This window comes from Physeter macrocephalus, chromosome 19 (genome assembly GCF_002837175.3).
Source record: "Physeter macrocephalus isolate SW-GA chromosome 19, ASM283717v5, whole genome shotgun sequence".
NCBI lineage: Eukaryota > Metazoa > Chordata > Mammalia > Artiodactyla > Physeteridae > Physeter > Physeter macrocephalus.
In genome coordinates, this window is record NC_041232.1 from 74,665,046 (window position 1) to 74,680,596 (window position 15,551).

The 15,551-nt window shown below is 33.5% G+C and overlaps 1 protein-coding gene across 5 annotated transcripts in view; it reads right to left on the minus strand.

Annotated features, from left to right (window-relative positions):
• Positions 1-15,551, minus strand: part of PIGN (phosphatidylinositol glycan anchor biosynthesis class N) — a 113,608-nt gene that overhangs the window by 41,266 nt on the left and 56,791 nt on the right. For all 5 annotated transcript variants that reach the window (XM_024133951.3, XM_028480277.2, XM_028480276.2 and 2 more), the window contains 6 exons: positions 14,670-14,769; positions 14,473-14,565; positions 13,272-13,363; positions 10,515-10,623; positions 8,152-8,260; positions 2,153-2,255 (listed from right to left, as the gene is read on the minus strand). In XM_024133951.3, coding sequence (XP_023989719.1) covers positions 2,153-2,255; positions 8,152-8,260; positions 10,515-10,623; positions 13,272-13,363; positions 14,473-14,565; positions 14,670-14,769 — 606 coding nt within the window. The remainder of the gene's footprint in view (positions 1-2,152; positions 2,256-8,151; positions 8,261-10,514; positions 10,624-13,271; positions 13,364-14,472; positions 14,566-14,669; positions 14,770-15,551) is intronic.

The following is a 15,551-nucleotide window of genomic DNA, read 5'->3' on the forward strand; positions in this document are numbered from 1 at the left end:
GCTGCGGCCTCTCCCGTTGCGGAGCACAGGCTCCGGACGCGCAGGCCCAGCGGCCATGGCCCACGGGCCCAGCCACTCCGCGGCACGTGGGGTCCTCCCAGATCGGGGCACGAACCCTCATCCCCTGCATCGGCAGGCGGACCCTCAACCACTGTGCCACCGGGGAACCCCTCTAGTCATTCTTTATATCACATAATTCACAACTTAAATTACGATAACTTAATTGTTGCATTTTGTAATTGCCTAACATTGTAAAATAGAGTCCATATTTTACAGCAGCTTACAACTCTATTATACACCTGGGGTACACTAATTGTTTTAACTGTATGTCTGTCTAGTGTTCAGGACATTAGAAATGTGAAAAAAAACTTGTTGACTAATTGAATCAAGAAAGTGTACTCTCTGAGCAAAAAACAAAAAACAAAAAAAACATGATTTTTAAAATATTTGCATTTATATATGAAATTACTCTTTCCTAATACATAAAAACATAAATTCCATAGTTCTACAAATAGTGCTACAGATTTACTTCTTTTCAAAAACTATAAAATAAAATTTTTGTAAAATGTAGATAAATAAATCTGATAAAGACAATCTTCTTATGGGACTTTATTTCTTTAGACAACCAATATCTCATATAAAGTCTGTGTATCTGAATTAAACTGAAATACCAATAAAATGTCATCATGGGCTCAGAGTGTACATAATAAAACCTTTCTAAATTAGGATCTGCTAGTTTGGTCTCTGTGCAAATTGAACAGGGCTGAAAAGACATTTAGTTTGTATTATACTTTGTTAAGCAAAGGGATAATATAATCAAAATTTTGGAGGAAAATGTTTAACCAACTTAAGAGAACTATTTTCAAGTATTATAATAGCTTCCATCTGCATAAAAATAATTAAATGCTGATTAAAAATAAATCTTCTTTATTCATTTAATCAAGGGTGCATTGTTAGAATGTAGGATTACTATTACTGTACTTTTGTAAAGTAATGAAACTGCATTTCTTTTAAATATCCTATAATTCTGACTATTCCCTTATTTACATGGAGAACCCTCCAGGTTGTCCAAAAATAGTGACGTGGAATGATAACAGGTGGACTATATTTTGCAAAACTGATTGGACACTGAAAAATGTACTAACTGAAATTATTAGACTGCTGTTTCAGGCTACCTCTGTCTAATTTTTTTTTGCAAAGGTAAATATACTTTCTGATGTTGGGTAATATATTTCTTAATACATTCATTAATAAGGTCATACTAATTATTCTGATTTTAGATGTGATTTTTCACTTTTTAGATTTCTTAAATTAAATGTGCTTAAATGTGCACAATGGTAAATCCCTAGGTTTATTCTAATTGGGATCAAGATCCTATATTTGGACCAAACTTTGAAACTGTCTGAGTGGTGGTTATTCGATTTGTCTGTCCAATTCAATGTTTATTATAATGTGCATACGTCTCACCCTCATAAAGATTTAAGTAAAGATGAAATAAAATTCAAAAGCAAGTGAAGAACTCTTTTCTTAAAAGTAGATGGGAGAGTATGTCATTGTTCTCACTGATTTCTAGAGAATGCTTCAGAATCCAACCCAAATCAAGCTGTTCTTTTTTGTTTTTGTTTTACAAGAAAATTTTAATCTTCAATGAAAATGTTTAACTTTTTAACAGTTTAACTTTGGGGAAAATATTCTAAAAGGTTTCTGAATCAAAAGGAATATCTGGACTATGACATATGTAAGAGTAAAAATAAAATATTATACTCAAAGAAGAATGAACAAATCAAAACATAATTTAAAGTGCATGAAAGGAATGCAACAAAGACTAAAATTCTTGTAAGTCATTGTTTGAGACTTAAAATTCCTCCACAATCTATCAGAACTCTCTAACACTGTAGGTAAGCAATATTTAAGCAACTTCAGGAAATAAACAGAAACACAAAGACTACAGGCAATACTGTGAAAATGATAAGAAAAAGAAAACTGAAGATTACAGACCAAGTCACATACAGTTTTTACAGAGGAAAAATACTTATAATTTATTCCTTAAGATTCACGTATTTTTCATTTCCAGAGGTTAAATACTCAGAGAAATGTCAATATGTCATTTAAAACTTGCTACTAAAAATTAAAATTTAAAAACAGTTTATACCCTGTGCTTAGAAGTAGGTAGGTCGACATTGAGGAAACAAGAATGCTAAACAGCCGATCAAAGAGAATCAGAGGACTTAGTAGAGGCACGACGAAGGAAGAGGCTGCAATAAAACAAATGTGGGTAGTGTTAGTACAAGCGACACAGGGTATGTTGAGTTTAAAGCACTGAATAATCTATTATCATTTATAGAATTTATTATTTGTGTGACATTTAAAATGAAGCTACATTTGCCCTACTCATTTTTGTAAGAAATTTGAAACTTTACATTTTTAATTAAAATTACATTTCACCATTTTAACCACAATTTAGTTCAGATTTTCCCAATTTATATTCAGCCTTGCTCACTGTAATAACTCTTAAATAAATAATTTGTCATTTTCTAATGTAAATAATTTAAAAAATTACTCAAGATTCAGCAACTTTTCTCCTAATTAAACATTTAGTTCAAAGACAACTTACTCCCCAGAAATTGATTTTTCCTAAACACTCCCTCCTCCAAGTTTTCCCACTGCAAAGTATGCATTGAGAGTTGTAGTGTGCCAGTTAGAAAATTAGAGACAGGAGACAAGGACTTCACCACACATGACAGTTGTAATAACAGTAATCCAAATAAGTGAAGTAATCTTTCTTCTCAGGATTAGAAAGCAACTACTTCAGTGGGAGAAGAGCAAATAAATTGGGGGGGGGGGGTGTGGGTAGCAAAACATAAACTCCCCAATCTTTATTTTGTAAAGAAAATGTGCATAATTTCCTAATCCTCCTGGCTAGGATGGCAATATGCATAGAATGAAATGCTCTAAAGTATGAAGACAGATAACTTGGGAGGGCATCCTGGCTGAATTACTTATAACTCTTTAACCATGAGGGAAGTTTGTTAATCTATCTAAGCAGTATTTCCAACTGTTAAGTAGAAATGATATAAAGTTGTTGTGAGGTTTAAATACAATTTCACCTATAAAATGCTCCTTGAGCATAGTGCCTGAGATACAGTAAGTGCTTAATAACTGCTAGGTGCTATTATTACTACTACTAATCAACATCTACTAATAAGTTAAATGTAAAGACAATCTCATCCAAAGTTGAGTCACTGCAAGATTTAAGATTATGTAAGTTATATTTATAGTAATCTTAGAGGAATCACTTCTGATTTTTTTTCAGATGTGTAGTTCCAGTAATGTTATCATCATCTGGTACATATTTTAACAGAAAGAAATAGTATTTTTTTTTTTAATTAATTTATTTCATTTATTTATTTTTGGCTGCATTGGGTCTTCGTTGCTGCGCGCGGGGGCTACTCTTCATTGCAGTGTGCGGGCTTCTCATTGAGGTGGCTTCTCTTGTTGCCAAGCCCGGGCTCTAGGCACGCGGGCTTGGTAGTTGTGGCGCACGGGCTTAGTTGCTCTGCGGCATGTGGGATCTCCCTGGACCAGGGATCGAACCCGTGACCTCTGCACTGGCAGGCGGATTCTCAACCACCGTGCCACCAGGAAGCCCAGAAATAGTATTTTAATATTTATTTTAAAAGGCAGTTCAAATGAGACCTGTTTTACCAAACTGTATTTTCTGTATTTGTTTGACTTTTGTGTAAAGGATTGATAAGATGCTAAAAGGGATCTAAGAGTCCCCATCCTGAGTGACATAAGTTAGAACCAGTTGCATAACATATAACCCATTTAGGGATCACAGCACATTAGCAAAAAATGTTCACTGGAGCTAGACTATAGTGAATTAGTGCCTGGAAGATATCTCTGGAGATACTGCTGACCTACCTATGAGTCAACTATTTCATGCCTTGCACCATATGGTAGGCATCCTCTAGTACCGATGCTCTCCTAATCCCAAGGAGGAAATGTCTTGTTTAAAATATATGTCCAGCCTATAAGAGACTCACTTCAGATTTAAGGACACACATAGGCTCAAAGTGAAGGAATGGAAAAGATATTCTATACAAGTAGAAACCAAAAGAAAGTGATGGGTAGCTATAGCTATATCAAACAAAATAGACTTTAAGCCAAAAAATGGTAACAACAGACAAATAAGGTCATTACATAATGATAAAGGGGTCAACTGATCAGGAAGATATAACAACTGTCAATATATATGTACCCAACATCAGAGCCCCTAAATATATTAAGCAAATACTAATAGATCTGAAGGGAGAAATAGACAAGAATACAATAATAATAGGAGACTTCAATATTCCACTTTCAGAAAGGGATAGATCATCCAGAGAAAAAATCAACAAGGAAACATTAGACTTGAACCATACATAGACCAAATGGATCTAACAAAAATTTATATAACATTCCAACCAGTAGCAGCAGAACACATTCTGTGCATGGAACATTCTCCAGGATAGATCATATAATAGATCACAAAACAAGTCTTAGCAAATTTAATAAGACTGAAATCATATCAAGTATCTTCACTGACTATAATGGTATAAAACTAGAAATTACAACAAGAGAAAGCTGAAAATCTACAAATATGTGGAAATTAAACAACATACGCCTGAACAACTAATGGATCAAAAAAGAAATTAAAAGGGAAATAAAAGATACTTCAACAAATGAAAATGGAAACACAACATACTAAAACCTATGGGATGCTATTGTTAACCATATACACTAGTGCACAAGAAAATATCAGTAGGTTCTATAAGGTAAAAATAATACAAAAAATGCAAACACAATATAATAAAACTAGAAGTTAAAGATAAAGCAAAAATTAATGAGGTAGTGAACAGAAAAACAGTAGATCAAATTAGTAAATCAAAATCCATGTTCTTTGAGAAAATAAACAAAAAGGACAAACCACTAGCTAAGTTAATCAAAGAAAAGGAAGAAAGTGCAAATATACAAAATAAATTATGAGAGAAATGACATGATGCAGAAGGAATTTTTTTAAATAAGAGGTTACTTTGCATCCCTCTATATGAATAAATTTGAAAATCTAGAAGAAACAGAAAATTCCTTAAGCAAATATAGCTTTCCAAACTAACCACAGTAGAGATAAAAAGCTCAAACAGACCAATTTCATAGAGAAATACAAAGTTATCAGGGGACTACCCAACAAAAAAGGACTAAATTCAGATAGTTTCACAGGGGAATTCTTTCAGGACTTTACAGAACAGATAGTCCCAGTGCTACATAAATTGTTTCAGAGTATAGAAATTAAAGAAAAACAATTCTTTTTATGCAGCAAATATAACATTGATACCTAAGCCTGATAAATTTAGAACAACAAAGAAAATTAAAGACCAATACCATTTATGAATACTGATGGAAAAATAGTAGCAAGTGAACTCCAACGCTACATTGAGAAAATAATACATTATAATCAAATGTGTCTTAGGAGTTTATATCAGAAATGCAAGAATGGTTCAATACTGGAAATCTATTAGTATTATTCATCATATTAACAGGTTTAGGGAAAAAAAAACATATTATTATCTCCATAGATGTTGAAAATATCTTTGACAAAATTCAACATCCATTCTTAATAAAAACCCTAAATGAAACAGGAGAGCATGTACTTTCTTTAACATGATAAATATATATACCTTAGTCCTAAAGCCAGCATTTGTCTTAAATGGGGGGACTCCAGAGACACTCCCACTAAGATCAGGGGAAAAATCAAGGAGGTTCACTATCTCTACTATTTAACATTGTTCTGTAGGTATTAGCCAATGCGAGTAAATGAAAGAAAAGAGAGGAATAAGAACAGGAAGGGGGAAATACATGTCTGTATTTGTAAATTACATGATGGTATACTTGGAAAATTCTACCTAGAGAGTCAATGATAAACCTAACTCAAGAAAGGAAAATTCAGTAAAGAAGTAGGATATAAAATTAACATACAAAAATCAATAGCATCTTATACTCAAAAAAAAATTTAGAAGATATGATGAATGAGAAAAGCTCATTTATAATAGCAACAAAAAAGATAAAATACTTAGGAATATATTTAACAAGAAATATTCCCAGCCTATATGAAGAAAACTATGAAGACTGCTTTTAAAGGCACAAAGGTAGACTTGAACAAGTGAAAGGACATCCCTTGCTCTTGGTTAGAATGTCTCAACGTAACTCCTGGGTAAAATATAAGTTTTCCCAGAGTTAATTGGCGATATTCTTCAAAAATGTCAATGTCATAAAAGACAAACAAAGGGAAAATGCCATAAAGGATATTATTAAGTCAACTGAAAAATTAATATAAGGATGGTAGAATAGAAAAAAATATTGAATATGGTGTTTAAAAAATTTTATACATACATACACTCATAATCACAGATGGACAAGAACATGAAGTAGAGGATGACTTTCTGTAATTCTGGGAAATTTCTATTTTTTTAACCTTTTTAGACGTTTTAGATGTTTAAAAATGAGATACAATAATATGAACACAAATTCTGTTTTCTTTGCTTCTCTTCTTCATGTGGTTTATCCCTCGGTGATATATTGTTTATATGCTGGTATGTGTTATATACACTGCATATTTTTGAAGTTATGCAGGAAAATAAAGACTTCCCTTTAATGTCATCGTTGCCATTTATAATTTTTGATTTTTCTGTGGATTTGAAAACTAACATGTCATATGAGAGACAATTACATACAGATACTCCACTAGAAAATTAGCCCCACCACCCAGCCCTGCAGAATATAAGCTCCAGGAGGGCAGGGACTTGTTACATATTTATTATTCTCAGAGAACAGAATAGTGCCAGAACATAGTACAAACACATTTTTTTTTAAATGAAAGAGCAGTCTCTGCTATTGTCATGCAGAATGAATGTAAATAGTAACTTCAGTAATCAAGATAATTTAAAAGGGAAGGCCTACATAATGCCCATAATGAAATGAAGTTTACATAGTGAAAATAAAGTTTTATATATACAAGAACACTTATTGTCCAAGAATAACTTCCACTTATACAATGACTAAGGTGTACAGAAAATGAGCAAATCAAAACTTTAGGAGATACATGTCTGTTTCCTGTTGTATTTTTAAGCCTCTGCTTGGATTTTAAGAGCAATCCAAGGACAAACACTCCTATCCCTTAATCGTCTTTTTAAGATAAAGTTCCATCCAAAGATCTTTTTTTTAAAATGATGAACAAAGTCATTTATAAATAAATAAATGTTAAATTGCACATCATGTCATTATAGGCATTACAAACTTTTTCTTTTTTTTAATGAAAAACCTGGACTTAAAGTTTGCTCCTGTCTTCCAGTTGGAAGGAAAAGGCTAAGTCCTTAAATGACATCTGTTTGCTCCACACGCACATTCTTAAAAGAACTATAGAGGAATACGATTTAAAATGTATAATCGGGGGCTTCCCTGGTGGCGCAGTGGTTGAGAGTCCGCCTGCCGATGCAGGGAACACGGGTTCGTGCCCCGGCACGGGAAGATCCCACGTGCCGCGGAGCGGCTGGGCCCGTGAGCCATGGCCGCTGAGCCTGCACGTCCGGAGCCTGCGCTCCGCAACGGGAGAGGCCACAACAGTGAGAGGCCCGCTTACCGCAAAAAAAAAAAAAAAAAAAAAAAAAGTTTAATCGGCTTTATAAAATGTGTAATGTGTTGGGAGGTGACTAATCAATGTTATTTTCAGCAAGGGAAATACAGATAAAATTTAACTACTTCCTAGTCCCTGTGTAAGAACTGAGAATTTATGAATTGACATGAAATTTCAGCATAGGAATCTCTTCACAAAACCCTCTTCTCTTCTGGAAGCACTTTTTATCAGGTGCGAATAAATACACAGCCTTATTATCAAGTCATAAATATTCTATCAAGTAATTCTTAATAACACATGAATGCTCACAAAAGTTCTAATTTTCTTTGTCAAATTCCAACAAGAGATAGAAATAATAGCTCGTTATTATTATTTTCCCACAACAAAATTATGTTTCAACAGCAATGATACAGATGTAAATGGATAATTTTAAGATGCAACTTGATGGAAAGTTATCTCATTTGATTTGATTGACCTCTTACCTAATATTATCCAGCTAACAACCTGATTAATAAGAGGCAGTCCTTGTTTCTTGAGTAGACTATTATGAGTGCCATACACAACACATATGGAAAGCACCGTGCTTAGCATCTGAAAACAAACACAGAAGATGTAAATAAAAGAGAAGGTGATGAGTGACTAATTTATATATTAGAGAGAATACTTAGAAAAGTGCTTGAACAACTGGAGTCTGGCCAAAATGTTACTGAAATTGGACCAGCTCACCTTCTTGTGGGTAAGACCAACAGTCAGAATTCTTGTACTAAGCAAAAGCCCTCCTTTACAAGCATGAATGAGGTGTTTTACACTTTCAGGAGTATTTTGGCATACATTATCACACTGTTTCTACTTAGAAATATTTGTTATTAATCTTGAAGTTTTCTTAAATCATGGAAGCGCAGAGAGTGAAATGTATATAGCTTGGCGTATATGGCTGAATGTCTTCCACCTCTGGCCCTCACTAACAGTCATATCTATTTATTCATTCAATACATATCTGTTGCCTGAGTTTTCACTGGTACTGGGAATACAAGGAGTACAATATTCTTTAGGGAATATATACAAACTAGTGTAGAGTTGGTAAACTATTGCTTTTAGCACTTTTTTGTTGTTGTTGTTGTTGTTGTACGCGGGCCTCGGACGCACAGGCTCAGCGGCCATGGCTCACGGGCCCAGCCGCTCCGCGGCATGTGGGATCTTCCCGGACCGGGGCACGAACCCGTGTCCCCTGCATCAGCAGGCGGACTCTCAACCACTGCGCCACCAGGGAAGCCCAACTATTGCTTTTAGAAATATTGTTTTATTGGAACATGGTCACTCTCATTCATTCACATGTTGTCTACAGCTCCCTTTCCCCTACAATGGTAAAGCTGAAAAGTGATAACACTCCATATTCCCCACAAGCTTAAAATATGTACAATCTAGCACGTCAGAAAAATGTTTGCTGACCCCTGAATTAGCGGATTAATAGTAAATTTAAGAAATGAGCTAAATTATGGCTATGAACAAAGTAAACTCTCTTAAAGATCTGATTAGCAACCTGATCACCAAATCCTAGGGATACATTTAATTTACTCATATTTTCAGTGAATTAAGAAGGAAAAATTGCTGTCAATAAATCTATGACACAATTCTAGGATCCTTTCAAATGTAAGACACATTCTCATTTTAGATACATTAAAATGTGAGAAGACACAAATCTTAGAATCATAAAAATATATACATGGTACACAATAGAGGAATGAATGCAAATTAATAAGGTTAATGTAAGAAGGAATTACTTTATACTTAGGGGTATTTCTCACAAAGTCCATAAGAATTTTAACATAATATTCTTTGCTCCTACAGAGTAAGATTCAGAAACACTCACTTCTGTCAAAGTATTCATTACTACAGGTGAATTTTTTCAAAGCTACTATGGTTTAGTGTAAAAACAGTCGGTATACCATTTAAAATGAAAAGATACTCTTCAATAGCTTGATAGGATCTTTGACAAAAATACTTCTCTTTTTATGTGTTCTCTGTTGTTCTCCAAGAACGAGTTAACATCTTTTAAGTGTTGTACATTTTAATTTTTGAGTGTTCTTGGAAATACTATTATCAGCTTTGTTCTGAGTAAATTTTTTGAGGAGACTCAAATAAGTTTTTTTATCAGTGTTCTAGATGTGGTTTATTGTTTATTGTTGAAAAGGAAAAATAAAGTGGTTTCCACTCTTATCTACAAAAAAGCTATCATTTTACAGAATATGACATCATATAATCTCTTACAACCCTACTGGATATTATCTTTACAGATTAAAAACAAACAGACAAGTTCTATTACTGAAAATCACACATTTAGTACACAGCATAACTGGGAATTGACTCAATTTTGAAATGTCAAGTTCAAAGTTCTTTTCACCACTCCAAAGCCACCAACCAAGGTGAAGTTTATTTTCTCCTAGTATGTCATCTGAAGTCTTAAACCGACTAATCTTCATATAAACTTACTAAGCGGCTGCTTTCACTTCAAAGAACTTACTTTTTTCCTGACCCAAACTAGGACAACACAGAATCTCAGGCTAGAGGAAGTCTTTTTCAGTTCAACTCTGGACAATACCTCTTATATCTCCTTAATCTCTGCTATCTAGGCGTTTTTGGGGGGCCTCCTGTTGACCTTTTTGCTATTTCAGACCTTTTAGAGAATATATTTCCATGTAATATCTTAAACAGAAAACTCTTCTCAGCTGGTATTGAGGTTAAAAAAAACAGGATGGCATCTTAAGAACAATATAATTAAATACAACTGTAAAATACATTTTAGTGTATCATTTGTATAACATAGTGTTGAAAATCTGTAACTGACCTGTAATAGATGTAACACCAGCTCTTCACTTACAAAACTATCTTTTCTTTTTAAGACAGATGTTACAACAAACAGGGATAGCAGAAGAACCAGCAAGCCTGCACCCACTCTGTTTTAAAACACAGTTCACAATTTCAAATTTTCTTAAGACATTTATAGAATATATATCACATGAAAATATTAGATATTTTACTCTAATATAGAACCTCTCAATCATTTGGCTTAATCAAGATGAAATAACAAAATGAATACACAGGTGTAAGAAGAATAAAAATCTTAGAATAAAGATCCTGTGGGGATGGTGTTATTTGTAACTTTTCACACAATTTTTAAAGTATCTTCATCTTATTTCTATAATTTGATTTTTTTTAACATTTACACATACCATAATTCTCAGCTTGACTTGGACAAATTTACAGAAAACAATATAAAAGATAGCTAAACAAATATATCAGTATCTACACCATACATTTTCTGACTATGAGCACCTACTCATACAAAAAGGAAAATCTACATTTATAATCCACAAATTGTTCCTCTCTATCATTGACGTTGGTGCTTTTCACAGCTGTTTCTGGCTAAGGGAAGGATGGAAGAGGGGCCACAAAAGTAGCATGTGGGTGAGGCATTGGTACAGTAATGAAACAACAAATTACACTTTTTCAAGAACACCAGATACAGTATGGTTCCTGAAGTCGAAGGAGACTAACATCAAGGAAATACTGTACTATTACTATTGAGTTCTATTTCTCACCTCCTAAAAATTCAAGTAACATAGGATGACTGAAATTATGTTGAGGGTAGAGTCTGGAACCCAGTAATGTAATAGAACTATGTGAAAAGGAGTTGGTTTAAGAGAAATAAGAAAGAGCAAAAGGCAGGGTTATAGAGAACGTGAAGCAGGAACTCCCAGGAAAATGCTTGTTTTTGTTTTTGTTTTTTTGTTTTTTTTGTTTTGATTCTTCCAGTATTCTCTTTAAGAATCATGAGGGAAAAGTTAATTAAAACTTATGAAAAACAACCGTGTATGATTAAGATTCTTCGTTTGTTTTTGCTTTTTCTCCCCCATACCTTCTTAAAAAAATAATTTGACATTTCAATTAATTGGCAAATATGTTTTTACCTCAGAAAACTGGAGTAACAGGAATATTATAGCTATGTTATATACATTTTTGCTCTTTCTTTTAATTTATCCTTAAATATTTCACATATCTATCTTTGTAATTTTCTAAAGAAGGGAGATGAGGTGAGAGACCAAATGGAGAGTAGCAATTTCTCCATAAACCAGGAGGCAAAATGAAGAGGTTGCAAATATAGCTACTGGGAAACTTGAAGCACTGAGGAATTTAAATTAAGAGGGGAAACAACATAATTTTTAAAAATACAAATTAGATTTCTCATGGTTTAACAAGTTTGCTTCCTGAATTAATCTTTATTGGAATAGGTAAAGTGAAAAATTTCTATGAAGACCATTTATATAATTTCTTTTCCTTTAAGCATAAGTCCTGTTCAAATATGTCAATAGTGCTTGAGCAGGACAGATGGGTAGAGGCCAATGAAAGGAGGGAAAGCAGCTTTATAGAGATAAGAGAAGAGCTCACAGAGTAGTGGGAAGCAAAAAATAAAATGTTTGAATTCATCTTTGCACATGCTGTTTACAGTTTATGACAGCTGCAAAATGTTTTCACTTAGAACAAATAAAGTATGGCTTAGATAAAATAGTCTTAGAATTCAATATAATTTTTTGAGCTCTGCTAATAAATTGACTTCCTGGAATAATTTCTGATCTAGTCCATATTGTTATTCTCACAGAAATGAGATAAAATGTATATAATTTATAGGTACTTTAAAATGAACACATACTTTAAAAAAATATTGAGTTAATTTTCCTTCAAAAGATATACCCTCATCTATTAAAGATGGGGTTAGAATGCTAAAAAGTTGGTTACACAAAGTTCAAAAGAAAGTAACAAAGATGATTACATGATTAGAAAATAAGAAAGGAAATGTTAAATGAAATAACGATCACTTAATTTGCCAAGCCCCTGCACGCGCGCGTGCGCGCGCGCGCGCACGCGCGCGCGCACACACACACACACAGCCATTAGATTACATGATCATAACTTTAAAGTTAAAAACAAACGTAACCAATTATTTTAAAAATTTGCTTGGGATATATTGAGGAGAAATAAATATAACAGCAGCATGGAGAATTCAGGTAAGGTATATAGAATTTTCTAACAGTTTCAGTGATCAAACATGAGAAAGCTGTCAAGGTACAGAGAGTTTCCTCCCATGGAGATCTTTACATTCAGACTAGAATAGAAGAGAATTTCATTTTTCTCAGACATTTAAAATGTGGACATGATCAAAGGAAAAGAGAGATTGCATCAATCATCAATGGCTTTTAGACCTTTTAATATTGGCAACAGAACATTTTTTTCATGTGAAACCTTTTACTGATCTCCCAATATATAAAACATACAAAGGCTTCTAGACCTTTAAAAAATCTTGGCATTTTAAGTTATCACTGGCACAATTTCATTTTGTACGAAGGTCCAGAAGCATCTTCAGGGAGTTTTAATGCCTCTCAGAGCCTGAGCCAAAATTATGACTAATGGTTTTATATTAGTATTTTAACTTCTAGTTTGTTCACATGATTTTAAACTCATGGCCAAGACTTGGTTCATATTTCATAGTGTTGATTGAGAAAAACAATTGCATTAAAAAGAAAATAAATTAAAATATGGTGCATACACTAGAAAGATATTTGGCTTTCGTCCTACAACAGGCATAAGTGGGAACACTGCCAGGAGCAAACAGAAGAAAATCCAACTCAGTGAGGTGCTCTAAAATAAAGAAAAAAGTTATCTTTAGACAATTATGGTACAAAAAAATGTCTTCATTGTTTCACAGACTACATGGCTGTGAAACTAAAAGGAAAATTCAAAGCCTTACATCTGTTTACTTTAAAAAGTAATATAGTTACTATTTGTGAAGGATCTGTTATATAGTAGGCACTATATTAGGTATGATATAGGCATTATCTCATTTAATTCTCACAATAACCTCAATAGGTAGGCTATATTATTCACAGTATTTCAGATGAGGAAACTGAGCTCAGAGATGTCAAAGTGTAAGTAGCACCAGATCTATTACTAGTAAATGAAGCAGCCAGGATTTAGACTCAGGTCTGCTGTTTCAAAGCAAGCACTTCATTCAATTTATGTTCTACCATATATTGATGACATCTTTAAGAAAGCTAGCCTGCAATCATAATGAAATGATTGTGCCCAGGACGGGAATAAGTAAAAATACTTCTGTAATTTGATTAAGACAAAAAAATTGTCAATAGTCCCATTAATTGGAAAATTTTGTAGGTTCTCATAGAGTAGAAAGAAGGTATTTCTATCTTCCTGCTACCTCCACCAAAAAGTATCAAAGTGGAAATATGAGAGTATTCTTTGTAGAAGCACACTGTAATTACCTACCTAGTTAAAGGCAGAAAATCAGGAGTAATTATACTTTAAAATAATCTATCATGAATAAATACTTCTCCAGAGAAAAACTGAGGTGGCTCCAGACCAGGAGGGAGGTGACTCCTCTGACTTGAGTCCAGAGTGTGGCCTCTCATGCCCCCGCACTGCTCTGGGCAGTTCCTCTGTGGCATTTAGATATTTGAGCCTAAAGGAATCTAGGAAGTGCTTCAGAGAAGGACAAATCAGCTCTGCTTCTTGAGTATTTCAATCACCACAAGACCAGTTCACTCTGATATGAAAGTCTGCATGAATCACTGAAACCTTAAAGTCAACATCAGTGCTCCTGTCAAAAGGATCAGGATCTTTATGTAAGGTCACATTCTACCCTTTTCTTAAAAAAATGAATAATTCCCTGAGTTAAACGCATATCAAAACAAAGCCGCTATGAATCTGCCTAATTTCAAAGTGAGTACTTATACCTTTGCTCGAGTCCACAGTGGAGTGACAAATGGCCAACCTGCAAACGCAATGAGTCCAGCTGTAAGCATATAGCGGTAGAAAAAACTGAGAACCTAGTAATGCAATCCAAAGAAGAAAGGGAAAATGAGGTCATTTCAAAGGAGTTACATGTGTATGAAAGAGACCTGAAAATGTGGTAACGTGGTAAATTACTTACTAATACTTCAACTCCCAGGATAAAGAGTAACAGGTATCCAACAAAATGACTTGGAGGGAAGGTCAACAGTAATGTGACCAAGTCTTGAATAACCGGAAATCTGTTTAACAAGATTATTTATAAAAAGATTATTTATAACCTATATTGAATACAAAAAAATTAGTTCTCATATAGTAAAAAATAAAAGTTTTGTGCATAGAAATCAGAGAATTTTCAATTCATAGATTTTTCAAAAACTAAGATAATCTCCAACAGATTTGTTTCAATGGCTTTACTTACCTAAATCTTTTTTTGATACCTAGTATTCTAGGAAAAATGTAACTTCTGAATTAAGTTGATAATGATCACATTAATTTGCTTGGTTTTTTTATAAACATTAATGACAATAAATGAGTCTTACTGGATCTTAAACATGGGCACATACAATTACAGATACAACACCAGAAATAAAATAGAATAAACCCAAATGAATAAACACAGAGAACATTTTTAAAATTCACTAAAGTTAATTTTATATCAAAATCTCAACTGTCTTAATAAAATAAAGGTCCGTTTTCCTAGTCTAGGTAGAGAAAATCTTAATTGCACTTTTTCGCTGGGCGAAATAACCTTTTCCAAACTCATTTAAGATGTCACTAATTGTACACTAATTGTAATTAAATGTGAACTCATAACCATTAAAAATGTATTACATACTTGAATCCTTTTTACATTTCATCACTGTAAAAACTTTTTTAGCATTGGTAGTGCATTATTAAGTATGCAATTATAAAAAGTCAGTATTACTTGGTTTATAACCTTTTTCTGATTGAAAACAATGGTTACATAATGTCATCAAAATGATTAAGGTGCCATGTTAGGAAAGAAAAGCTAACACCAGTC